Below are 24,573 nucleotides of genomic sequence, written 5' to 3' on the forward strand. Positions count from 1 at the left end.
CAACCTCCCTGAAAGATGAACAGTCACCACCGAGGTCACATCTGCAGAATGAAAACCCACCATGCCATTAATTTGATGTCAACGAAACACAAGTGACACAGCTCGTCATGCTCAGCAAGGACTTGCCACTGCAAAGACATTATTAACACACACAGCTCTTGTTTACAACAGTTATTAAAGTGCCAGGCAAAACAGCCAACCAATCTCCTTTGTCTTTTGCCTCTTGCTGTGGCTGCTGAGCTGCTGCAGAGAAGGGGAGAAGCAGAGGCCTCCAGGATAATCAAAGAAGAATAGGGAGAAACTTCCTCCTTTGTCTGCCAATGACCAACAGAGCGTTTTGTCTTGAATCTTTGTGTCAGCAGCTGCAGAAATGCTGAGAAGTTGTGTTTGCTCATCAGGACCAGGATCTGAACAACCCAGACTTTTACTGCCCTAAAATCTAGAGGTTTCAGGCAGCAACATGACTTCAGCAGGAACATGGAGACAAAAGAAGAAAGGGGTTTCTGCAAAGTTGTAATAGATACATAATGTTATTGCCCATGGATAGATAACATAAAAACTCAATAAAGCATATAGCTAGTCAGAAGAAATATTTTACTCAAACAGTGAGGATTACAGATCACATGAAAAAGAGTTTCTGACTTTAAAGGTAGGAGCAGTTCTTGAGGTTTGATTTGTTCCCTCTTTCAGACTACAAAGAAGATCTGGTGTCCCAGATAAGAATCTGGTACCAAAAATTAGAGACTAAGGTATGATAAGATCCCCAGTGTATTTTATCTGTGTATAGGAAGCAGCCTTGTAGAGCTTTCCTTTGACTTCTACTTTAGTTGAAGTTTTTCCTAAGGATTTTGACCTATGGGGGTTTTGGAGGAAGAAACAAAATCAACAAACCACCTGACGTCTGTATTGAGATGAAGTCTATCCCAGAAAGCTAACACTTCACCAAGGCAAGAGACCTTCACATAATTCAAACTGTTATTTCCCTAATAACAATAATTTCCCAGTATATGTGGATTTAATCAAGCATCAGCAGAGTAAATCAGACCCCCTTTCCTTGCTTGGGCCATTCACGTATCACTAAGGAAAGGTTAGGTTGTTTTATTACTGTCTGAATTAAACAGAAATACTGTAATGAAAAGACCAACTGCTAAGTGGAGGAGTTTAGCCCTTCGTGCAGCCAGGTTTCTGCTCCACCCCTCCCTGCAATGGTCTAATGAATTACTTTTAACATTCCCCAAGTGTTAATGGTTCAGACTGGGCACTGTTCATGCTCCATAACTGCTGTTCATCACAGTTTTCATGGGTACAAGCCCAATTCCACTGAGGTCAATTAGAAGCTTCCAAACAAACTCTTCCTTGCCCTCATGTGCAGCTTGTCAGACACTAACTCTGGGCTGGGCTTTTACCTTCAAAGGATCTGAAAGGTGATTTTCCTGAGGGAAGAACTGTCACTGTAGAATTGGTGGGTGACGCTGAAAGGGATGTGGCTCAGGTCAAAACATTCATGTAGGGCCTAATTCTCAGACCTGCTGAGCACAATTCTGCCTGAAGTTAAACACAGGTGGTCATTACCTCCAAAAACCAAACCCAGATTTGGCCACAGCTCTCATTTTGCCTCAGGCTGCTGTTCACCAGAATGAAGTTTAAAGGAGCGTAGAATTGCATTGCAAAGTGGTTTTTAATGCGGTTTGCAACAAAATGAAGTGGTGTGTTACGGTAAAGGGTGTTCTCTTTCATTCATGTCTTAACTTCATGCCTGGAAGGGAGTGTCTGATTTTCAGAAAATTCATTTTAAATGGACCTTAAACTTCAAGTAATTCAAAGCATCTTTTTTCACAGCAAGGGTATAGGAAGTCTTTGGTGTAATTTGCCTTCCAAAACTGCAGGATGAGCTGTCAAAGTAGATTGGGAAATATGGATTCCTTTGTTTTTTCCTATTCTGGTTGGGCAACTGGATGAATACTTCTGTGCTTTGGTGCAGAAATCCAATTCAAATTGCAGTTGTAGCTCTGAATTTGCAATGTAGTTGGATGATTTGGCTTTTTTCATAACCTTCAAGAAAAAGGAGTTTTGTCTCTTTGAGGTGTGGAAGTGTGATTGGTTTCAGTGAGAAAGGAAACCACTGGTGATGTGTGAGAGCAGGTTTGTGCTGGAACAAGCCTTCCTGTTTTCAATTGGCAGCATTAGTGGCCAAAGGTGATGTTTCCTTTGGTTTGGTCACGTCTCGGTTCTTTCTCAGCGTTCAGCCTGTGGGTCAGAGTACTCGTGCTCGGCACACTGTTTGAGTTCTCTCTGGATCCTGTGAGAAACAGGTTATGAACTGTGAGGGGGTCTTGTGCTGCTTTGTGACAGAGGAGAACTTTCCAGGCTGGTTTTGCATTTGCTATAGAGAAGTTTCACTTGCTATGCATAAATTCATGTACCAACCTAGGGCAGATGCCATTGTGATGTCAAGGGAATGTTGCTATGCCCTCGTGGTGTGAGTGGAACGTTGCCCTGGTGCATGGAACACCTCAGTGTCCAGAGCAGCTCTTGCGCTTGCTCAGTGCAGGAGGACTCTGTTGCTTGAGGCGTTTGGAGTGGACAGTGAAACCCCAACAGGGTGTCATTGTCTTTCCCTTTCCTCAGCAGACAGCTGAAACCCCAAAAGGAGTGTCTATTTTCCCCTTTTCTCAGCTGACAGCTGAAACACCAAAAGGGGTGTCTTTTTTTCCCCCTTGCTGGAATACGGTCTGCAAACTTGCACAGGACTGTAAAATGGAGCACCCAGTGTGTTTTGCAGTTGGTGTTTTCTCTACCACTTACTTTGGATATTATTTTTCCAATCTGGCACGTAAGTACAGGTTTTCCTTGAGTGTAGCATAATCTGACTTTGGTATGGCTGTGCTTTCTATGCTCTTCCTGAGTGACTGAGCTGATTTGAAAGAAAGATTCCATTAAGATGTCCCCAGTTTTTGATAAAGCTCCTGTCAGCAGCTTCAGCTCAACAACAGGTGTCTTTAGCCAGGGAGGTGCAGACAGCATTTGAAATGTGTAGGGCTTCCGTTCCCTCCACCTGAGAGTTTGTGCCAGTGGAGTCTGTAATTTCCTCACTTTGCTGCTTCCAACAAGAGAACTTCCAAAATGCAGACTGGGAGAGCTCCTCAGGTGGGAGAGATTCTCAGCAATAATTCTGACAACTGTGTGCTTCTCTGCAGAACTCAGGGAAAGCATGGGTTTTTTCTCAGTTCAATCATTAAGGGATTTGACTGCCTAACTTGACACTTTCCTGTGTGCTAAACTAGCGACTCCCTTGGTGATGAAGTGCAAACTCCAAAGCAGTTGGGGTATGCTCCTGAGCCCAGCAGCTGTTCAGAATACAAGTGCCACAAGCAAGGGGAATTTTGGGGAAGTTTTTTTTGGGAAACATCTTCAGCAACTTATAAGGAATTAGTGTGTGCAATTTATAAAAAAAACCAAAACAAAACAGCAACAACAAAAGTACAGAAAAGAGAGGAAAAAGCAGCTGCTTTAGCTGTTGAGTGCAACAGAAGCACTGACAGTTAAAGAAGAATTTGCATTTTCTTGACCAAGTTCCTATTTATATGCTGACCAAACAGATCACCACAAAAACAGGGCAAAATGTAGGCACAACTGAGTCTATTGTCCTGTTCTCCTGCTTGTTGTGTGAGAGAACTGTTTAATCTGGAGGGATGTTGTGAATCAAAAACGCTCTCTGTTCAGGTTGGCTTGGGTTTGGGGCTTCTCCACCACAGGCATTTTTCTAACAGCGTCTGGTTCATTTTTCCCTTGCCCTTTGTAGGTCACTTGGCAGATGTATGGAGTGAATACCAATTTCCGGTGAGTGAGAAAAGAGCCTTTGACATTGCTGGCGTTTAAGAATTGTGGAGCAAGCCATGAGCTTGGTCGGTAGCAGCAGAGTGTAGAGTGCCAGCCTGGAAGGGGGAAAGTCCGTTTCAGTGTCTGCAGCAGCAAACGGGTGCTGGATGTTTCTTGGTTTCCATTTAAGAGCTTTAACCCAGATAAAAGCCCAGTTTTGCAGACAGAAGGTTCCTTGGTAGTTCTAGCCAGGATGGAATATCACATTCAGAATAGTATGCAGTACTGTCTGAATAGCCCATGTTAATTAGTTTGAATGACTTTGTATCCTATTTCTATCCAAGTTTATGATTTCTCCTTAGTCCAGCTGAGTATTGGGCTGAATAGAAACAAGGTTGTAAGGGATAGATAACTCGCTGCCCCTCTGGCTACTGTCTGTCCACAGACCACCAAATCAACATTGGCACCTCCTCAGTCTCCCCCTGGTCCTGGAGAAGACGCTACAGAGGAGGAAGATGACAAGAACCCTCCAGCTGTCGATGTACAACAGCCTGGAGATCCCAAAGCAGTAAGTGCCGGTTTTGTTTGGTGCTGTCTTTGGTGCACTGCAGAGTTGCAAGTTTCGGAGCAGACAGCACTTGCCATTGGTGGCCAAAGATGCTGAGAGCTGGAGCCCTGCAATGGCACAGCAATTCACCCCAGCCCCTGAGAGCAGAAAAAAGGGCTTTGAACTTTCATGGTCAGGCCCCAGTTTCCTGAGCATCTGACAGGGGCTGTGAATCTCTCTTGCCATCAAATAAGAAATACCATCAGTACGATTTTGTCTTTAAAAATGGCATGTGTGCAGATTTTCTGTCCCCAGAGGAGAGAGTGTTTCAAAAATGCAGTTCCCAGCTCTGGAGGCAACAATGTGCCCTGGAGGGACCTGCCCCTCTCCACAGACTAAGTAGCTCCAGGCACAACTTAGACTACCCCCTTAACTTTGCCATAACCCAGGTTTGGTGAGAAGAATTCTGCAAGGCTCTGCATCATAGAGAGGTCGGTCTCTAAGAGGCTGGAATGCAGTTCTGAGCAGCTGCTCCATAAAACCTGAAATGCTGAAGGAAGCTCAGTTGGACAGATCAGAACAGTGAAATGCTCTCTGCTTCTATTCAGACACTTACAGTTTAATTCCAGAGTCATTGTGTTACCTGTGTAAACATCCCCTCCTGGCAGCTTCTGCTGGTGATAAATGCACTGGCTACAGAGTGTTGATGTGTGTTGGGACAGAAAGTAGCAGGTGTGGCTCTAATAGCAATACATACACATATACATATTCTCTAGGTATATAAAATAAATCTTCTGGGTCTGCTCCAAGGTAGTTGGAGATGGAAAGCACACCTAAAAGTGTCCCTTCATGGCAAGAGGAGAGATACAGTCCATCAACTGATCCTGAGCAAGGAGAGATGTTTTCCCCCTCCAGAGGTGGCTGTTTTTCCCCCCAGAGGTGTTTTCCTCCTGCAGCCTTTTCCACTCCACTGGCACTGAAAGTACAGCACCTTGTAATCCTCAGAAATCAGCAGCAGGATTGGAGGACTACAGTGGAAGCAGAGCTGTGTGGAGAAGCAGAAAGAAGTGGCTGTGAATGAATGTGATTTTGAGAGGAAAAGTGGAAAATCAGCCTGATGGCAGGTGCCAATAACTTTTTTTCCATTTTTGTTTACAGAACATGGAGACAAAGCAACAAGCAGAGCTGCCTGAAGCTCAGAGGAAGACCACAGCAGCTGAAGAGAGACATGAGGATGTAAAGTAAACTAAAAATAAACGGCGGAGGAACTGGACTACACACAATCTATGAGATTCATAGTGAAGACATTTTATTACACAAAGCACACAGTTGATATAAGGTTAGGACTACAGCTTATTGGCTAAAAGAGTTACACACCACCACGCTAGATACTTCAATTGGTTAGGACCTATCTCTCACAAGTCCCATGTTTATATTATTTCATCCTGGCTATTTTTGTGCACCTGTAGAGTCCTGTGAACTCCCACTATGTGAATTCTTGGGGAGTAAACCACCTCCCTATCAGCCAGCAGGAGCTGAGCTCTTTGCTGCTTCTGGCTGATAGCTAAGTCTCACAGGGTTTTCTATAGATCTGAATTGCTCACTTTGATTTTACTGTAACAACAAATCCCCTTTCTTTATTTTGAGCAATTCAGATTTATAGCATTGACTTGTGAAGTATGTCTACAACACACTACACTAGACAAAGCAATAGAACTAAAAAAACTACAGTGACGAAAACCAGTTGTTAGGCCTTCTTTCAGAAAATTGAATAACCAACCATTAAATCCTAGCCTTTTCAACCAAAAATCAAAAGCAGATGATGTTACCATTAGCGTTTACATATAGTCTTTCAGATATCTTAAATTTGCATGAAAAGACACTGAATGATCTGACAAATTCATGCAGCACATCCATCAAATTCCTCAAAACTAAGGCCTTGGTCTAAAAGCTGCGCTGAAAGCAAAGAAAATCAAAAGAAACTTTAATTTGCAACAATGCATGCCTAATGCTATCTACATCAATGGTAAGACAAGGCATCTAAATTTTTCAGGTAGTTCTTTGGTCTTTAAAGATGCGTTCATCAGTCATTTCAGACCTCAGAGAATAGATACACACACACACAATGTTACCCTGACAATTCTTTGTAATTGTGCCACAAAAATGACAATAGCACTACAACATGGACCTTAAGGAGAAGGCTACTGCACCTGATAGCAGCAGCACTTCAGCATGGGCCCTTAGCTGAAAGCTACTGTACCTATATTAACTGCAGCAGAATTATCACCATCAAAAAATTCACCAAAAAAATCTATAAGTCATTTTTAGAGCAATTTGTTTAGCTAACTTCATTTATCATTTGTTGATCACTTGCTTTTTCACTTGCAGTTCTTTCACTTTTACTACTTTATTATTTTTCTGATGTTAATGTCACTAGTGTTCTCCCACGATTTTTTTTGAGCTTCAGAGAATTATTTATTTATTTATTACCATTTTTCTTTTTCTCTTTTTGCTTTTTCCATAGTTTTCTCCCCCTTTTTATTTTTAGAATATTTAGTGAAAGTACTAATTGACAATACACTTAAAAGCTATAAATGCAACCTTATTCTAATGACTTAAACCTTAACCAAATTAACATTACTCTGCTAACTCAATGAACACTTTAAAACTTAGCTTATTCTGCTTAACATCTTAATTTATTAACAAATTAAAAACACTATTCGATTTTACCTAAAATCCTTATTTTCTTAACAAATTAAAAATAATATTCTATTAGCTTAACAACCTAACTATCTTAACCAAAGAAGAAACTTTATTCTATCTGCTTAACATCATCATCTATAACAAATGAAAAAACATTCCTGCAGGCATTGTCATTGATGCATCAAGAAACTTAAGAAACCTTAACAGAAATATAACAACACTACACAACATTATTTCTAAAAACTCGTTATGTTGCATCAAGTCTTATATTCATAAAAAACAGAGCTTAACGTTTCTTATTCTCATAATTCTAGTGTTACTTGTGGTAAATATGCATTTATGACTCAGATGTTCAGGTAACTGATCCTGATTCAGTCAGAGGAAACTGGTTGTTCTTATCCATCGCTGACTTCAACCTGTGGAGACAAAAATAGAAACATTTCTCCAAATTATTAAAAGCTGACAACATTCTATAACTTTTAAACAAGAGCCAAACAACAAAGAAATCAGTTCAACAGATCTGTTCTAGGCTTCTCTGTTGCTCTCTGAAATGCTGGAGAAAGATGCTGCATTTTGTCTGTGCATGATGTATTGTAAAGCTGTGACACAGGGCATCAGGTGCCTCTGTTCCGTTGTCTCAAAGGCAAGCCGGGCTGATGTTTGTCAAAGCGAGGTCACTCAAGCTCTTGCTTCCTGGTTAACTGACAGGCTTGCAGGCTGTCAGGGATATACCGGAACCACAACAACCAGAGTCCCTTGCGAGACTACATTACCCAGGGGCCTGTGCAAGGAGCTGATGTCGTATGCAAAGCTCCGCCTGTCCACGGTGACGTCTCCGAGGGACCCGCCTCCCGTCCCAGAGTGGCAGCGCCATTTTCAAATTTCGCAGCAAAAATTCTCGCAGCCTCGAAAAGCTGGAATACGGGGCTTTCTGCTTTTGCAAGCACAGTTCTCCTCCCAGTTCTCGTTTCGCGCTGTCTTTCTGTCTTGTGCCGATTCCGGGACCCCTCGCAGGGTGGCGGGGACGGCGGGGGGTGCAGCGATCCCCGAACGCGGCGGGAGCTGGACCCGCGCGGCGGCGGCGGCCAAGGCTGGGGGGATGGAGGCGGCGGGAGCGAGAAGAGGCGGCGGGACGCGGGGCGGGGGGGGGGGGCAGTGCCCTCGCAGCCGGAGCCACAATGGAGCCACAGCGAGAGCTGGCGGGAGCGGGGGGAGAGGCAAGGCGTCCGCCAGAGCCTGCGCACGACCTCCAGAGGTGTCCCCCAGGTCGGCCCGCAGCGGCGGGGAGGGGGCGGCGCGGGGAACGGGAGCCGATCGCGGCCAGCGCGGAAAACCGCGGCAGTCCCTTTGGGTTTTATGTCCCGCAACGCATCCCTTGCAAGTTTCTTCCTATCTCTGAGTTTATACCAGAGGCTTCTCCTCATGGCCCCCACGTAAACATCTTAAACGCCGTAACATCGGGAAAAGAAAAAGGTCTCTTATCTTGTGCCCACATTCAAAACTACTGTAAAGTCCAAAAATTACGGCAAATCCCTTTCTTTGAAAGGATATAAACGGAAGAGCTTATCCCCATCTCTTCCCCAACCGCTTGCCCACCTGAATTTTTGAGCAAGATTTGCCAGATGACTTTTTCTGTCGCTCCATGACGCGTCTTCATCTTCCCAGGCTCCTCGGGGCACAGCGGTCCTGCCTGACCACCAGGCCAGTGGTCCTTCTCGGTTGGAAACTTCTCCGCCTTTCATCCTCGTATCCTACTGCTTCTTTTTCAGGGTGCAGGGGTACGGAAATGCAGCCATCTGAGGGAATATCTTCCTCATGGTCCGATGGTATCAGCCGTATTAGGGCACCAGTTAAAGTAAACTAAAAATAAACGGTGAAGGAACTGGACTTCACACCAATCTATGAGATTCATAGTGAAGACATTTTATTACACAAAGCACACAGTTGATAGAGGGTTAGGACTACAGCTTATTGGCTAAAAGAGTTACACACCACCACGCTAGATACTTCAATTGGTTAGGACCTATCTCTCACAAGTCCCATGTTTATATTATTTCATCCTGGCTGTTTTCGTGCCCCTGCAGAGTCCTGTGAATTCCTACTATGTGAATTCTTGGGGAGTAAACCACCTCCCTATCAGCCAGCAGGAGCTGAGCTCTTTGCTGCTTCTGGCTGATAGCTAAGTCTCACAGGGTTTTTCTATAGATCTGAATTGCTCACTTTTGATTTTACTGTAACAACAGTAAGCTTCAGCAAAAAGAATCATGAAAAGAGGGGGTGAATTGTTAGGAACAGAATTAGGGTTTCGCTGAAGCTAAACAAACTGTAAGAGAATGGGGGGTGGGGTAGTTAGTTTCTAATGGTTTTTCGAGCCTTTGGAGGGGGTTGGGGGTCTTGGGCATGGAGGTGGTTCGGGCTGGATTGTCAATCCCTTAGTACTAGCCAATAGAAACAGGGGCAGGGACATTTCTCGCCTGGACAGGGTATAAAAAGTTCTGGGTTTTTTTTATTCTAGGTCTGTCTCTTGGGCCAGAGAGAGACACAGCCTGTTTGGCCAAATCTGTTAAATAAAAGTTTAGTTTTGCTTTGATGACTTTGTCCCCTCTAAATTCTATCAGCAAATGTGAGTATTTCTCACATTTTCATTCTTTTTTAACTGAGAAAGGAAACCACTGATGATTTTCCCAACCACTTGCACTTAATGCTCAGGAATGTATTTTCATGAGGGAGGAAAAAATTGGTTTCAAAGTGAGAGGAGGGGGAAGGGATGCTGCCAAACTTTGGAATGGTTGTGGCTTTTCTCTTTTCCTGACCCTGCCATCCCGGGAACTGCCCACCACCTGATCTGTGCCCTCTGCCTTGTAGCTCCCATTTCTCATTGAAATCACACATTTTGGCCCACTGGTTTCCTCCTACCACCACCTTCTAAGTTGTCCCACACTGGCTTTCAGTGTTGTTGTTTTCTTTCCTTCTGACCGCTCAAGCCACATCTCGGTGGCTCAGCCACATGTCCAGGGAAGCTCCCAGAGGGAAATCACAGGCCCCAGATGCTGTTTGAGATTCTGTAGTGCAACAGCAGCAGGGTGAAGTGAAAGCAGGTTTGTGCTGGAACAAGCCTTCCTGTTTTCAATTGGCAGCATTAGTGGCCAAAGGTGATGTTTCCTTTGGTTTGGTCACATCTCAGTTCTTTCTCAACGTTCAGCCTGTGGGTCAGAGTACTCGTGCTCGGCACACTGTTTGAGTTCTCTCTGGATCCTGTGAGAAACAGGTTATGAACTGTGAGGGGGTCTTGTGCTGCTTTGTGACAGAGGAGAACTTTCCAGGCTGGTTTTGCATTTGCTATAGAGAAGTTTCACTTGCTATGCATAAATTCATGTACCAACCTAGGGCAGATGCCATTGTGATGTCAAGGGAATGTTGCTATGCCCTCGTAGTGTGAGTGAAACGTTGCCCTGGTGCATGGAACACCTCAGTGTCCAGAGCAGCTCTTGCGCTTGCTCAGTGCAGGAGGACTCTGTTGCTTGAGGCGTTTGGAGTGGACAGTGAAACCCCAACAGGGTGTCATTGTCTTTCCCTTTCCTCAGCGGACAGCTGAAACCCCAACAGGGGTGTCTTTATTTTTCCCCATTTCTCAACTGACAGCTGAAACACCAAAAGGGGTGTCTTTTTTTCCCCCTTGCTGGAATACGGTCTGCAAACTTGCACAGGACTGTAAAATGGAGCACCCAGTGTGTTTTGCAGTTGGTGTTTTCTCTACCACTTACTTTGGATATTATTTTTCCAATCTGGCACGTAAGTACAGGTTTTCCTTGAGTGTAGCATAATCTGACTTTGGTATGGCTGTGCTTTCTATGCTCTTCCTGAGTGACTGAGCTGATTTGAAAGAAAGATTCCATTAAGATGTCCCCAGTTTTTGATAAAGCTCCTGTCAGCAGCTTCAGCTCAACAACAGGTGTCTTTAGCCAGGGAGGTGCAGACAGCATTTGAAATGTGTAGGGCTTCCGTTCCCTCCACCTGAGAGTTTGTGCCAGTGGAGTCTGTAATTTCCTCACTTTGCTGCTTCCAACAAGAGAACTTCCAAAATTCAGACTGGGAGAGCTCCTCAGGTGGGAGAGATTCTCAGCAATAATTCTGACAACTGTGTGCTTCTCTGCAGAACTCAGGGAAAGCATGGGTTTTTTCTCAGTTCAATCATTAAGGGATTTGACTGCCTAACTTGACACTTTCCTGTGTGCTAAACTAGCGACTCCCTTGGTGATGAAGTGCAAACTCCAAAGCAGTTGGGGTATGCTCCTGAGCCCAGCAGCTGTTCAGAATACAAGTGCCACAAGCAAGGGGAATTTTGGGGAAGTTTTTTTTGGGAAACATCTTCAGCAACTTATAAGGAATTAGTGTGTGCAATTTATAAAAAAAACCAAAACAAAACAGCAACAACAAAAGTACAGAAAAGAGAGGAAAAAGCAGCTGCTTTAGCTGTTGAGTGCAACAGAAGCACTGACAGTTAAAGAAGAATTTGCATTTTCTTGACCAAGTTCCTATTTATATGCTGACCAAACAGATCACCACAGAAACAGGGCAAAATGTAGGCACAACTGAGTCTATTGTCCTGTTCTCCTGCTTGTTGTGTGAGAGAACTGTTTAATCTGGAGGGATGTTGTGAATCAAAAACGCTCTCTGTTCAGGTTGGCTTGGGTTTGGGGCTTCTCCACCACAGGCATTTTTCTAACAGCGTCTGGTTCATTTTTCCCTTGCCCTTTGTAGGTCACTTGGCAGATGTATGGAGAGAACACCAATTTCCGGTGAGTGAGAAAAGAGCCTTTGACATTGCTGGCGTTTAAGAATTGTGGAGCAAGCCATGAGCTTGGTCGGTAGCAGCAGAGTGTAGAGTGCCAGCCTGGAAGGGGGAAAGTCCGTTTCAGTGTCTGCAGCAGCAAACGGGTGCTGGATGTTTCTTGGTTTCCATTTAAGAGCTTTAACCCAGATAAAAGCCCAGTTTTGCAGACAGAAGGTTCCTTGGTAGTTCTAGCCAGGATGGAATATCACATTCAGAATAGTATGCAGTACTGTCTGAATAGCCCATGTTAATTAGTTTGAATGACTTTGTATCCTATTTCTATCCAAGTTTATGATTTCTCCTTAGTCCAGCTGAGTATTGGGCTGAATAGAAACAAGGTTGTAAGGGATAGATAACTCGCTGGCCCTCTGGCTACTGTCTGTCCACAGACCACCAAATCAACATTGGCACCTCCTCAGTCTCCCCCTGGTCCTGGAGAAGACGCTACAGAGGAGGAAGATGACAAGAACCCTCCAGCTGTCGATGTACCACAGCCTGGAGATCCCAAAGCAGTAAGTGCCGGTTTTGTTTGGTGCTGTCTTTGGTGCACTGCAGAGTTGCAAGTTTCGGAGCAGACAGCACTTGCCATTGGTGGCCAAAGATGCTGAGAGCTGGAGCCCTGCAATGGCACAGCAATTCACCCCAGCCCCTGAGAGCAGAAAAAAGGGCTTTGAACTTTCATGGTCAGGCCCCAGTTTCCTGAGCATCTGACAGGGGCTGTGAATCTCTCTTGCTATCAAATAAGAAATACCATCAGTACGATTTTGTCTTTAAAAATGGGATGTGTGCAGATTTTCTGTCCCCAGAGGAGAGAGTGTTTGAAAGTTGCAGTTCCCAGCCCTGGAGGCAACACTGTGCCCTGGTGGGACCTGCCCCTCTCCAGAGACTAAGTAGCTCCAGGCACAACTTAGACTACCCCCTTAACTTTGCCATAACCCAGGTTTGGTGAGAAGAATTCTGCAAGGCTCTGCATCATAGAGAGGTCGGTCTCTAAGGGGCTGGAATGCAGTTCTGAGCAGCTGCTCCATAAAACCTGAAATGCTGAAGGAAGCTCAGTTGGACAGATCAGAACAGTGAAATGCTCTCTTCTTCTATTCAGACACTTACAGTTTAATTTCAGAGTCATTGTGTTACCTGTGTAAACATCCCCTCCTGGCAGCTTCTGCTGGTGATAAATGCACTGGCTACAGAGTGTTGATGTGTGTTGGGACAGAAAGTAGCAGGTGTGGCTCTAATAGCAATACATACACATATACATATTCTCTAGGTATATAAAATAAATCTTCTGGGTCTGCTCCAAGGTAGTTGGAGATGGAAAGCACACCTAAAAGTGTCCCTTCATGGCAAGAGGAGAGATACAGTCCATCAACTGATCCTGAGCAAGGAGAGATGTTTTCCCCCTCCAGAGGTGGCTGTTTTTCCCCCCAGAGGTGTTTTCCTCCTGCAGCCTTTTCCACTCCACTGGCACTGAAAATACAGCACCTTGTAATCCTCAGAAATCAGCAGCAGGATTGGAGGGCTACAGTGGAAGCAGAGCTGTGTGGAGAAGCAGAAAGAAGTGGCTGTGAATGAATGTGATTTTGAGAGGAAAAGTGGAAAATCAGCCTGATGGCAGGTGCCAATAACTTTTTTTCCATTTTTGTTTACAGAACATGGAGACAAAGCAACAAGCAGAGCTGCCCGAAGCTCAGAGGAAGACCACGGCAGCTGAAGAGAGACATGAGGAAGAAACGAAAAGCTGCCAAGAGGAAATGGATCAGTTCCAGCAGCTGGTGGTCAGGCACTTCCAGCACATGGTGCTTGAGGACAACATGAGTCAAGAGAATGAGGTAGAACCTTAGAATTAGGAGCTGCAATTGTCTCTGCAGCCCTTGGAGGGGGAAGGGAGATCTTGGGAGGAAGTGGAGCAGTCATTGTTGAAGAGGTCTTTGGTCTTTTAGAAAATGGGTGATAACGGAAGATGAAACTGGCTATGAATTCATGGAAAACCAACTTATTGTTTTTACCAATTCAGTCTGAGAAGAGCAGATAAAAAAAATACAGATTAAGAGCCCTGGATGTCTCTGACAGCATCTTCCTAAGGGCTTCTCTTCAAAATGGGATCTCAGGTCAAACCCTGCCAGGCACCTTTCTGATACAAACTAATCTTTTGTCCCAGATCTACTCAGGCTCTGTCATGGAACTTGCTGCTGCAGCTTCATCATCTAAAGGAACCTTCACTGTCCTCTCTGAAAACTTGAGCTCAAGCAGTTGGGCTAACTCATCATCATCTAAAGAAGCCTCAACTTCCCAGTCTGAAAACCTGGGCTCGAGCAGTTGGGGCAGCTCATCATCATCATCTAAAGAAGCCTCAACTTCCCAGTCTGAAAACATGAGCTTGACCAGTTTGTCCAGCTCAAGCCAGGTGGAAGCTTTGCTGTGGGACATGGTGGAGGAGGCGTGCCTAAACATCATGAGTACGTCCTGTGTATTTCTTGTCTGCTCCAGCAGTGTGGTGTGTGCCAACTCAGCATGAGCTGTGCTAAATGTTCCTCCTCAGTTCAGCATCACAGAAGCATTTAGGATTTCTTACTAAAACTGTTGTTGTGCTTTGAGTCAGCAAAAGCACTCAGGGTGTTCCTGCTGCCTCTGAGGGCAGCTCAGACTGGGTTGGTTTCCCTGAGCTTCCCTCTCTGCTCAGGGCAAAAGCAGGGAATGTTTCCAGATGAGCAGAAGGCTGTGACCGTGTGAGTCACCTAGTGAAGTCCTGTTTGCTAGTGGCCAAAGTGATTGGAATATTTGGCTTCCTGAATTGATGGAAATTGATTGGATTTGGGGTTTGTGGGTTTTTTTTGTTTGGGTTGGGTTGGGTTTGGGTGTTTTTGTGGAGTTGGGGCTTTTTGTCCACCATCGCCCAGGAGCTCTCCTGCCCCAGGTACCTTATTGGTGTTGCCTTTATGACTGTCATTTCTACCCCTGTTATTTCTACTGTTTATTTTTATAAGGGTACTACAATTTTGTCCATGAAAACTCCTTGGAAAGAACGTCAGGTGACAGCACAAATAGAGGGGAAGAGGGGTTTTCAATGTTCCACCCAAGGAAAAAAAAGATCCTTTTGTAATAATCCCTATTTAATTCCTTAGTTTTTTGCATGTCTAGATGTATCAGAGAGACACATCTAGACGGTGTGATGAGGGAAAACTGCACTGCAAGCATTTCTCAGGAGTGAGCCTCCAGCCCATCCACTGTATATTCCTCAGATGCATAGCGATTTGTCATGGCTGATTCCCAGCCAGTTAACACTCTTAGAATCCTCGGCTTTGGCCCCAGCCCTTGTACAGATCACATTGTAGGAAAACACAGCAAGCCCTTGGGGATTCTTCAGTCCAACCAATTGAATCTGCTTCTTGCACGTAATAGCTGCCATTTCTGTGTTCTCAGATAACAACCGGTTGGGTTCAGAAGAGAACCCAGCTTACTGTATGTCCACCATCAGCTGCTGGGACCAAGTGGATTGCTCTGCACTTCCTTGTGTCTAATCTCAAAGCCAATAATATTGTGTCTTGAAACTCTGTAATTGGGTTCGGTCTGGCTGTGGCTTCTTCACAGGGATTGTCAGGGTTCATTCTTGGCCTTTGCCAAACTCTTGTCTTCCCTGCCCTGCCCCTGATTGCTGGTGTGACTGCAGAGGCTGGAGCCTTCCCCATAGAATGGTTATTGGCAGGAAAAGAAAGGCTCTGTTGTTCCAGCTCTCCTTAATGTTTCCAGATGACAAACTTCCTTGCCTTGGTACTTGTTCTCTTCTGATCTCTGTCTGCTCTGATGCCTCTCTGTGTGCTTGGTTTCCTGTTAAGGTAACCCTTCCAAGGCCTGCAGAAAATCAGTCTTTGTGCAGATCATCTGTCCTACGGAGCTGCCTCTCTTCTTGTTGTTGTTGCTGTTGTTGTTGTTGTTATTGTTCCCCAGCTGAGCCCAGAGGGCTCAGAGCCCCAGACAGTAGGGCTGCATTTTGGATCTCCTGGAAGGTGGCATCTCCATTTTAAAGTGAGCCTCTTGCATTTTGTTTCTTTCAGGGGGAATGGTGAGCATGGAAGATCCTTTGCAGAAATACATTGAATTAGAAAATATTGGCAGTGGGTGAGTCCAACCACGGTTACTTGTACTAACCCATGGGCTGGGTACTTTGCTGGTGTAACATCTATCAAGCGTGACGTCAAGCAAACTGCAAACATGTTCAGACACTGGGTTTAGATTGCTCTGTCTCTCAGTCCTGGTTTGAATTTAAACCTGTGGTCACAAGGCATTGTCAACGTCAGCATGATGCTCGCACATGTCTTGCCTGCAAGACGGAACAGGATCTGGAAGATCTCCTGTCCCTCCAGTGTGTGCCATCTGTTGGCGTATTTTCTTAGCAGGAATCATTTTCGTGTCTCTCAAAAGAATACGGCTACTCTAATGAAAAGAGGAGAATCTTTATTGCCTAAAAAGCAGCCTAGCACCTGAGAGCCGTCAGATAACAGTTCTCAGAAACGTTTCTTTCCGATACTTTGCTGAAGGATATATTTGGTGGTCAGCATTATAACCAGATAGTTTAGACACTGAAAGCAGAGAGGAAAGAATATGCTCCCATTTTTAGCCAAGGCAGTAAACCCCAAAGCTTAAGGAATAGATACAGTGCAAATGCACTGGAGAGGAAAATGCATCACGTGCCTGATGAAAGACCCCTCGTGGATCCTGCAGCTTATAGGCCTTTACAGCAGAGATGTGCTGTCTGGGCTGGCTTTGGCTTTCACTCCAAGGTGGTCCAAACTGCTTCTCCTTTCCTCTAGGGCTTTTGGAGCTGTTTGTAGAGCATTCGACACTGCCACAGGAATGGAGGTAAGTGTGAACCACCCCACTGCACCCCACCCCGATTCTGCAGCTTCCCAGTGCTTTCCCCTCTGGTGTGAGCTGTGGCTGGAGCTTTGGGTCACCAGTAGATCTTTGCTGCAAAGGCCAAAGAAGTGTAGACTCGTGTCAGCCTGCAAAATACCCTTTGGACAGGCTTTGTCCTTCTCAGCTGGCAGAAAGAATGCAAGGAGGGGAGTAGTATCTTTCACAGAAGGACACCTTGGCTTGGTCTCAATGGCTAAATATGCAGTGACAAGGGGATGGTGACTGCTGCCATCCAGGCCCACGGTCTCTTAATCGCAGGTTCAGAGACAGATAGGATTTAGCAATTTTTTCCATCATGTGTTTCATCTCCAAAGTACAATGCAAAACTTAATGAAGGGAGAGTTCATGCTTGGGACACAGACTGGTGTTTTAGTCCTAGTGAATCTGGTTGATTCTCACAGAGGGATCACTGAGAAGAGGTTTATCAAGAGCAAGGGTGTCTCCTAAGCAATAGCATCCTGTTTTGAAGTCTGTTGTCAGTGAGAGCCCTTAACAGGGATGCTCCTAGTAAGAATCAGGCAGAGGGGCATCTTAGAGAATCTCACTGCTCTTTGGGATGCCAGATTTTGATTCCTAAATTCTTGTTTCTGGCTGTCAGCAAATACACCTGAATCTTCCTGGTAGTTCCTTATCCACCTGCAGTGCTGTGCTTGGGAAGTGCGCTTAGAGACAGATCTGCAAGGGGTCTTAAAAGCCCTAAGCCTTGCCTATGGCCAGGGCATATCCATAAAGGAGCAACGCATGGATTAGTTCTTTTTAAGCCCACAGAGCAATTGCAAATGTGCACTATGTTAAGGAATGTAGCAAAATCAAAATTCATGAAGTTGGGCAGTGCTAGGATTCTGTTTTTGGGAGTAACTTCAATCGTCTTTTTGGACAGCATTTTATCCATAGTTTATGTATGTTCTTTGTTGTGCAATCCAGAATAGCAGCAGTTGGTGAAATAGTGAGCAAACCCCCCAGAACTGGCAGAGGATTCCCAGCTACTTTGATGTTTTTTCACAGGAACAAAATCAGTTGCTGCTTGCGAAAGTTGTGTGAATGATATTAGTTGTGATTAACTAAGTCTCTTTGAGAAGAATGTGTGTGCAGAGCTTTGAGGCTGAGAGTTGAGAGACCATTTTGCCCAAGTCAACAAGGCAGCATGTCTATGGCCATGTGTCCTGTCACTGGCAGCCAGGCAAGCTGAGAAATAGGCCATTGTAATGCCCCTTCCCTATTATTCTGCTGTCTAAGCAAAAGGCAGTTTGGCAGAGCTTGGCTGTGTCATTCCAAAATCACTTGCTCCACATTGGCTGTGATCTTGTACCACCAACTTCTCAAGGTAGTGATTTTCACACTGTCCTTTTAGGTGGCCATAAAGAAAATTAACCTTCAAAGACCAAACATCAAGGTATTAACTCTCAATGAATTTGAGGTCCTGAGGACCAAAAAGAATTCCAACATCGTTAACTATTTAGACAGGTGAGTGGTTCTGCTATCATCACACAAAAGTTTCTTTCCATACTGCAAGCATGCAAGATTAAAAACCTCTTGGGTGACTGACAGAAAATCGAGCTGTTAATGCTTAATTAATTCTCATTTATCTACTCGTTTCCAATGGGTGGGAGGAGATTGTGTTTTGTCTGCATTAATCTTTCCTGGCACACATGGTTTGAAGACTGTTCCAAAACCTGAATCAGCCCTCTCTTACTAAATCAATAGCCTGTAAGCTCACTCCTTCCTGTTGTTTTGGAGTTGTGGGGGTTGATTCTTTCAACTGCTGATAAACCATCCTAGAAATTATTTCCCTGGGGCTTTTCCCACAGTTTTCCATTGCTTTCAGGGCCAGGAAGATTAGGTGCTTGTTTCCAGAAACACGTAGCGGGACAGTGTTTTTATCTTGTTGGTTACTAAACTGCCTTCTTCCCTTGCTGGCCATCTGAGGCATCTCCGTTTTATACAGATGTGCCTTTCTCATTTGGACTGCACAGAGTGCCAGCACTGTAGAGCCTAGACAGAGTGTCTATTCCTTTCATTCTGTCTTCATTTAAAAGGGAGCTGGGAACAAAAATCAACTGTCTGCTTTTCCAGAAGGCACTTTAGGTGTGCACATTCATCTCCACACCCTCGTTTTGTTCTTTCAGCTACATTGTGGAGGAAGAATTATGGCTGGTAATGGAGTACATGGATGGAGGCACTTTAGACGATGTTATCAGCAAAGCAGGCATGTGTGAAGGACAGATGGCAGCTGTCAGTCGGGAGGTAAGGGGTCCTGCCTGGGCTTCTGATGGTTTGCACAGGATTGTCCTGCTAAACAGGTGGTAAGAACAGGGCTCAGTTCATGTTTTGCACTTTGTTTCTGTGTTGCTCTTTGGATACGGAGAAGAAAGAGCATCAGGAGTGAAGTGCCTGCACATGTGTGTGTCCCTGCCCTTGCTGTACTCTGTTCTTATGTTCTTATCTCCTGTTGTTGTATTCCCCCTCTCTCATTTTCATTTTTCTTTGCTGTTCTCTACCTTACCTCTGTAACACGTGCCTGCAGCCCATCTGCACTGGCCTCCTTGCCTGTAAAAGCAAACGTGCTGGTGGCAGAATTTTAAACAAAGTGCCAAGAAAAATAATGACTTGTTTCCCACAGTGCTCAGCTTGAAAAGATAGCATTTTACCCAAAATACTGTTTGCTTCTGAAAACTGACTCATGTGCTACTTCCAAGTCTGCTGTGAGGCCAGCAATTAAGTCTTTGTCATTCAGCCTCCCACCCAAAAGTGATCCACCTTCTAGGTGACAGAAGGCCTTTCGCTTTTTTGGCAAACCCTTGTTTATCCTCTACCTGGGAGAACACACCCCCTGCAGCAACAGCACCCTTCTGGCTGGGTTTGCAGGGGACAGGCTAGAACAACAACTACCATTTGTCTTTCAAAAGCCCATGGGCCTTCCCTGTGAAAGGCACTGCTCTGCTAGGGTTGGAGCAGCAAGCTCTTCCTCTTGACAGGACCATCTTCTACCATTACTCTCTTCCCCTGGAGAGGAAGTCTTTTAGAACAGTTTCCTTTCTTGTGGGATGAAACCAGATGACTAATTTTTGTCCTCCGGTTTCTTTTTCCTCTCCCAGTGCCTACAAGGATTGTATTTCCTTCATTCCCATAGAGTGATACATAGAGACATCAAAAGCTCCAACATTCTCATCAGAACGGACGGATCTGTCAAATTGGGTGGGTATTCTTGGTCAGGTGCAACATTCTGAGGATGTGGGAGTGGTTTTGAGTGACTGCCAGTTCCCCAAAAATGGTGCTTGTGCGAATGCACAGACCCCTGCTGACACCTGAGAACACAGCTGCACCCTGCAGAGAGAGGCACAAGGTGTCAGGAGTGCTGCTGGCTTTTGTGTGCCCCTTCCAGAGGGAGGGAGTTACAATCTATAGCTTCAAGTCAATAAAAGCCACTGCTGGGGGCAGCGTGGAAAACATGAAGGTTTTTCAGGTGGACAATTCCATAGTTCCTTGGCTATAACCCCCAGGAAACAGAGCACGGCTGGTTTTCCAGCTCGTTTCAAGAGCACAGTGTCAGCTTTCAAGTGGGGAATTCTTTGGTTTGGTTGCCTAACTGGAGCTGACTTTGAGAGTGTTTGTTTTTCTCCTCAGCTGATTTTGGCCTCTGTGCTCAGCTCAGTGTTGAGCAGTGTTATCGGAGCTCGGTGATTGGGACTCCTTGGTGGATGGCACCAGAAGTTGTGACAAGCCGACCATATGGCCCCAAAGTGGACATATGGTCACTTGGCATCGTGGGACTAGAAATGATAGAAGGAGAAGTTCCTTACCAAGATGAAACTTCTACAATGGTAAGCTGTAAATACCCATTGCTAGCCGTGTCTTTCTGATCTGTCCCATGTTCCATCTGCCATAAGACAAAATCCCATTCCCACCAGCTTGAACTAGTTCCACCAAGGTGCAGTTCTAAGAATGTCCTTGGAGCACATCAGCATCTGCTGTAGTTTTGCTTCCATCAGTGGGGGAAATTCAGAAGAGAAGTAGCATGTAGACCATTCAAAGATGGAATTACTGCTTTTTCTGGTTAGACCATTGGAATTTTTTCTTTTCCTGCATAAGTGAAGGTGATCCTGAGTTTTGAGGCTGCTGAGAGACATAGTTGCAGGTGGCTCCTGTCTGCCCAAACAGGCATTTTCATCACACTACCTTTGTGCAGACAGCTTAACGTGTCTGTGTTGCACGTGAGGTTCCAAACATGTTGTTGTTCTTTAGCCAAGGAATAACTGATGGATTTCTTTTTTCATTTCCAGTTATTGTTTTATCAAGAACAGGACAAAATAATCACGATTTTTGTTTTATGGTAGCTTCAGGGACACCAGGCAGCAGTGCAGAGATATGTTTTATGTTCTAATCCTTGGAAATGGTGTCTTTGGACCAAACTGCCTCTTGAAAATAGCCTGTCAAGCTAGTCCGTCCTCAAAGAAGCAAAAGGTGCTTTTGCTGATGTAGTTCCTACTGACTGCATCAGCCGAAGGTATCAGCTGTCAAGGCAGGATCCTTTGGATATTGGGAAAGCTGTGGCTGAATGAGGGTTTGACTTTTTTGTTGGTCTAGGAAGGTCATCTCCAAGACTTTTCCAGGGAAGAAACTGCCACTGGAGACTGGAGCTTAAACAGTGGGGTCTGGGAGAGCAGCTCTGGATATGAAAGAAACAGGTGGAATCTCGTGGTTCCTTTTTCTCTAGGCTCAACACATGATAAGCACAGGAGGGACACCCAAGCTGAAGAAGCCCAAGGAAGTCTCGGCTTGGCTGCGTGACTTTCTGACCTGCTGCCTGGAGACAGACCAGGACAGGCGCTGGTCTGCCCAGGAGCTGCTGCAGGTAAGTGCAGAGTGGCTGCAGGTAAAGCAGCTGCCTGAGAGATGGGTCCCTCATCCACCGAACTCCAAGGCATCAGATGGGCTCCCCTCATAATAATCTCCAATCTTAGTGCTTTTCAAATGAGAACTGTGAGGAATCCTAGACGGGTTTGGGTTGGAAGGGACCTGTAAAGGTCATCTAGTTCAAGTACCCTGCAAGGAGCAGGGACATCCTCAAATAGATCCAGTTGCTCAGAGCCCTGTCAGACCTGATGCTGGACATTTCCAGGGCTGGGGCACCTACCAGCTCTCTGGGCAACCTGTGCCAGTGTTTCAGCATGCTTGTAGCCCCTGGGCTGTCCCTGCTGGGAAGGAAGGGGCCAGGCAGCACAACAGGGGCAGGGGATGGAAAGGTAGAAAATGCTCTCTTTGTGAAAATTGGCACAGCACATGTCTTTAAAAATGAAGGAACCTATGAGAGTATTTGGGGTTTCCTGAAAGGAAGAAACCTGGGGGACAAAAAGCAGCATTCCTAGAGCAGCAGCAGGGCAAAAACTTGAGCAAGCTGAAGACAGCTGAATAAATGAACTAGTGGGCCTGTGTTGGCAGGTCCTGAGCATGGAGATGGAGGTGCACATGGTCCCCTCAGTCCTGTTTCTGCATCTTTCTGGGAACCAGAAAGCCCTGTTTGAATCTGGGAGTTTGGAAAGTCATGGTTCATTGCTTTTTTGTCTTTTTCCTCTGGGCAGCATCCATGGATAGAATCAGCCATGCCTGCCTCCAGCCTGGTGCCACTTATCGCTTTGGTGAAGACTTTGAAGGAGGAGACAAGACTGCAACAACCCACTGGGCTCGTGCCCATCCCATATTCCCCGCTCACTCTTGTGAGCAGAAGAATTCCAGTGTTGCAGCAAATGCCGGCCATCCGGCCATACTGGCACATGATAGAAGCAGCGGGGCAGCATCAGGACCGTGCTTGGCCGCTGCAGCGCAGCAACTGGTGAGTTTCTGTGGGTTTCACTACAGATGTGTTAGTCACACCAGGCTTTACACAATTTAAGTTTGTGTGTCCTATGATTGCTGTTAGATTTATTCTTGGGTGCTCTCTGTCATAGGATGATTTGGGTGGGACCTTCAACGATCAGCTTGTTCCAACCACTCTGCCCTGGGCAGGCACTCCTTCCACTAGCCCAGGTTGCTCCAAGCCCCATTGAACCTGGCCCTGGACATTTCCACAGCTTTTCTGGGCAATCTGTTCCAGTGCCTCACTACCCACACAGGGAAGAATTTCTTCCTCATACCCAGTCTAAATCAATGGCCTTGCTTGTTAGATAAATGCATTCAGAAGTTTGTGAGGAGAATATGGCACAGGAGTTTTCGGGCAACACCCATCAAATGTATGAAGTCCTCAGCCAAAAACTTTTCCTACTGCTTCCTTTACTTATGGGGCTCCTACAAGCCACTCCATGGCACTGGGCTACTTTTTCTGAAGTGAAAAATGACGCTTGTGGAATGGATCTGTATGTGCGTTGGGGTTTTGTTTGTTTGTTTTGTTTTGTTTTCCCTCTGTGTGACTTCAGACTAATTTAAAGAAGTTTTAAAACTTCAGAATGATATGGATGTGACAGAGGAGATTTGGATTATGAGTCTAAGTTTTTTCTTCACTGCAGCTGTTGTTTGCTGAGTAGGCTAAATGCATTCAATTCTTGAGGTGAAAAAGCAGATTTCTGATAAAGTCTTTCATTTTTTTCCCTCCTGTTCATTATTACGATTTTTGTAGGTTGCCAAATAACCTAGAGTATGTCTCTGCTAGAGATTATAGTATTTTTATGATTTAGAAAGGAGTAATCTTTGATCCTTGTCAAGAAAAATTATGTGTGGTTAACAATCATCTTCTTTTCTTTTTGATTTTGTCTTTCTTTCCCTCTCTATCTGGACCAGTTAAGCAGAACAGTTAATTGCATAGTTATATTTTCCTCTGAGTAATTTTTATGTGTAGGTATTTTGATTGAGCTTTTTTAGTTTGTTTTGGTTTGCTTTGCTTTTTGGTGTTTTTTTTTGTTTGTTTGTTTCTTTTTGGATTTTTGATTGGGTTTTTTTTGGCTTTTTTAGCTGAGTAGTCAATAGGAGAGTTGAAAAGAACAGCTTTCTTTAAAGCTGATTGCCACAAAAGCCAATGCCGTTTACTTAAAGCTTTAGAGGTGGAATTTATTTACTTTACAAAAAGTGGCTGTTCCCTTGCTTTTGTTTCATGTGCTCTCCAGGCAAGAAATATCAAATGTCATCAGGTTTAAAGAAGCAAGAAGATCTCCCTGTTGCCCACAAACTAAATGGTTGCCCTTTCCACAACCCTTGTTTGTTGGCCCAAGTCTTCCCCAGTTTTTGTTTTCCCCTCACCAGAACTTTGCTGATCTTGGTGCTGTGTGGCTTGCAGTTGTCTTTAGCTGAAAGTGATGCTCTTGCATCATCTCTGAGTAAGATGGGTTGTCTTTCTTGCCTCTCTGTTTTCCCCCGCCAGGGAAAATAAAGTCTCTTGAACCTGCTATATGATGCCCACAAAGAAGCTTTACAGTTTTCATTTACAGATGCTCTGGCTTTTCAGATTCCTCTTATTTCCACATCTTCATATTGCAGTAGCTTGGAGTTGCAATAAACATTGTCATTTTACTTATGTTAGCATTGACCTTTTGCTCTTTGGGTCACGTTGGTCTGGGTGTGGCTCTCGAAGTAAATACTGAAAGGCAATAATGTGCTTCTGGTGTTCTTGTGGTACATGCTGGTTTTCATGATCCTTATCTCCCACGGTTATTAAATGTTTTGTATCCTTGGCACCCTATGGGACAATTCCTGATGACATAGAGTTACTCTGATCTCAGAGAGGAAGTCCATCTTTTTTATAAATGAAAATAGATTTAGTATTTATTCC

At 44.9% G+C, this 24,573-nt stretch overlaps 1 protein-coding gene and 1 long non-coding RNA gene across 2 annotated transcripts in view; one reads left to right on the forward strand and one right to left on the reverse strand.

Moving 5' to 3' along the window:
• Positions 1-5,653: 5,653 nt before the first annotated feature.
• Positions 5,654-8,969, reverse strand: LOC139684503 (uncharacterized). Its single transcript, XR_011699924.1, has 2 exons — positions 8,666-8,969; positions 5,654-7,485 (listed from the first exon to the last, which is right to left on the reverse strand). It is a non-coding gene; the product is annotated as an uncharacterized lncRNA (long non-coding RNA).
• Positions 8,970-13,654: 4,685 nt separating this feature from the next.
• The window catches only part of LOC139685052 (serine/threonine-protein kinase Pak-like), a 28,109-nt gene continuing 17,190 nt past the window's right edge, over positions 13,655-24,573 (forward strand). The window contains exons 1-10 of the mRNA XM_071581569.1: positions 13,655-13,732; positions 14,062-14,359; positions 15,956-16,019; positions 16,712-16,760; positions 18,169-18,281; positions 18,944-19,061; positions 19,913-20,012; positions 20,442-20,638; positions 21,532-21,669; positions 22,397-22,647. Of these exons, the coding sequence (XP_071437670.1) occupies positions 13,655-13,732; positions 14,062-14,359; positions 15,956-16,019; positions 16,712-16,760; positions 18,169-18,281; positions 18,944-19,061; positions 19,913-20,012; positions 20,442-20,638; positions 21,532-21,669; positions 22,397-22,647 (1,406 nt within the window). The remainder of the gene's footprint in view (positions 13,733-14,061; positions 14,360-15,955; positions 16,020-16,711; positions 16,761-18,168; positions 18,282-18,943; positions 19,062-19,912; positions 20,013-20,441; positions 20,639-21,531; positions 21,670-22,396; positions 22,648-24,573) is intronic.

This window comes from Pithys albifrons, chromosome Z (assembly GCF_047495875.1).
Source record: "Pithys albifrons albifrons isolate INPA30051 chromosome Z, PitAlb_v1, whole genome shotgun sequence".
In the NCBI taxonomy this organism is placed as follows: domain Eukaryota; kingdom Metazoa; phylum Chordata; class Aves; order Passeriformes; family Thamnophilidae; genus Pithys; species Pithys albifrons.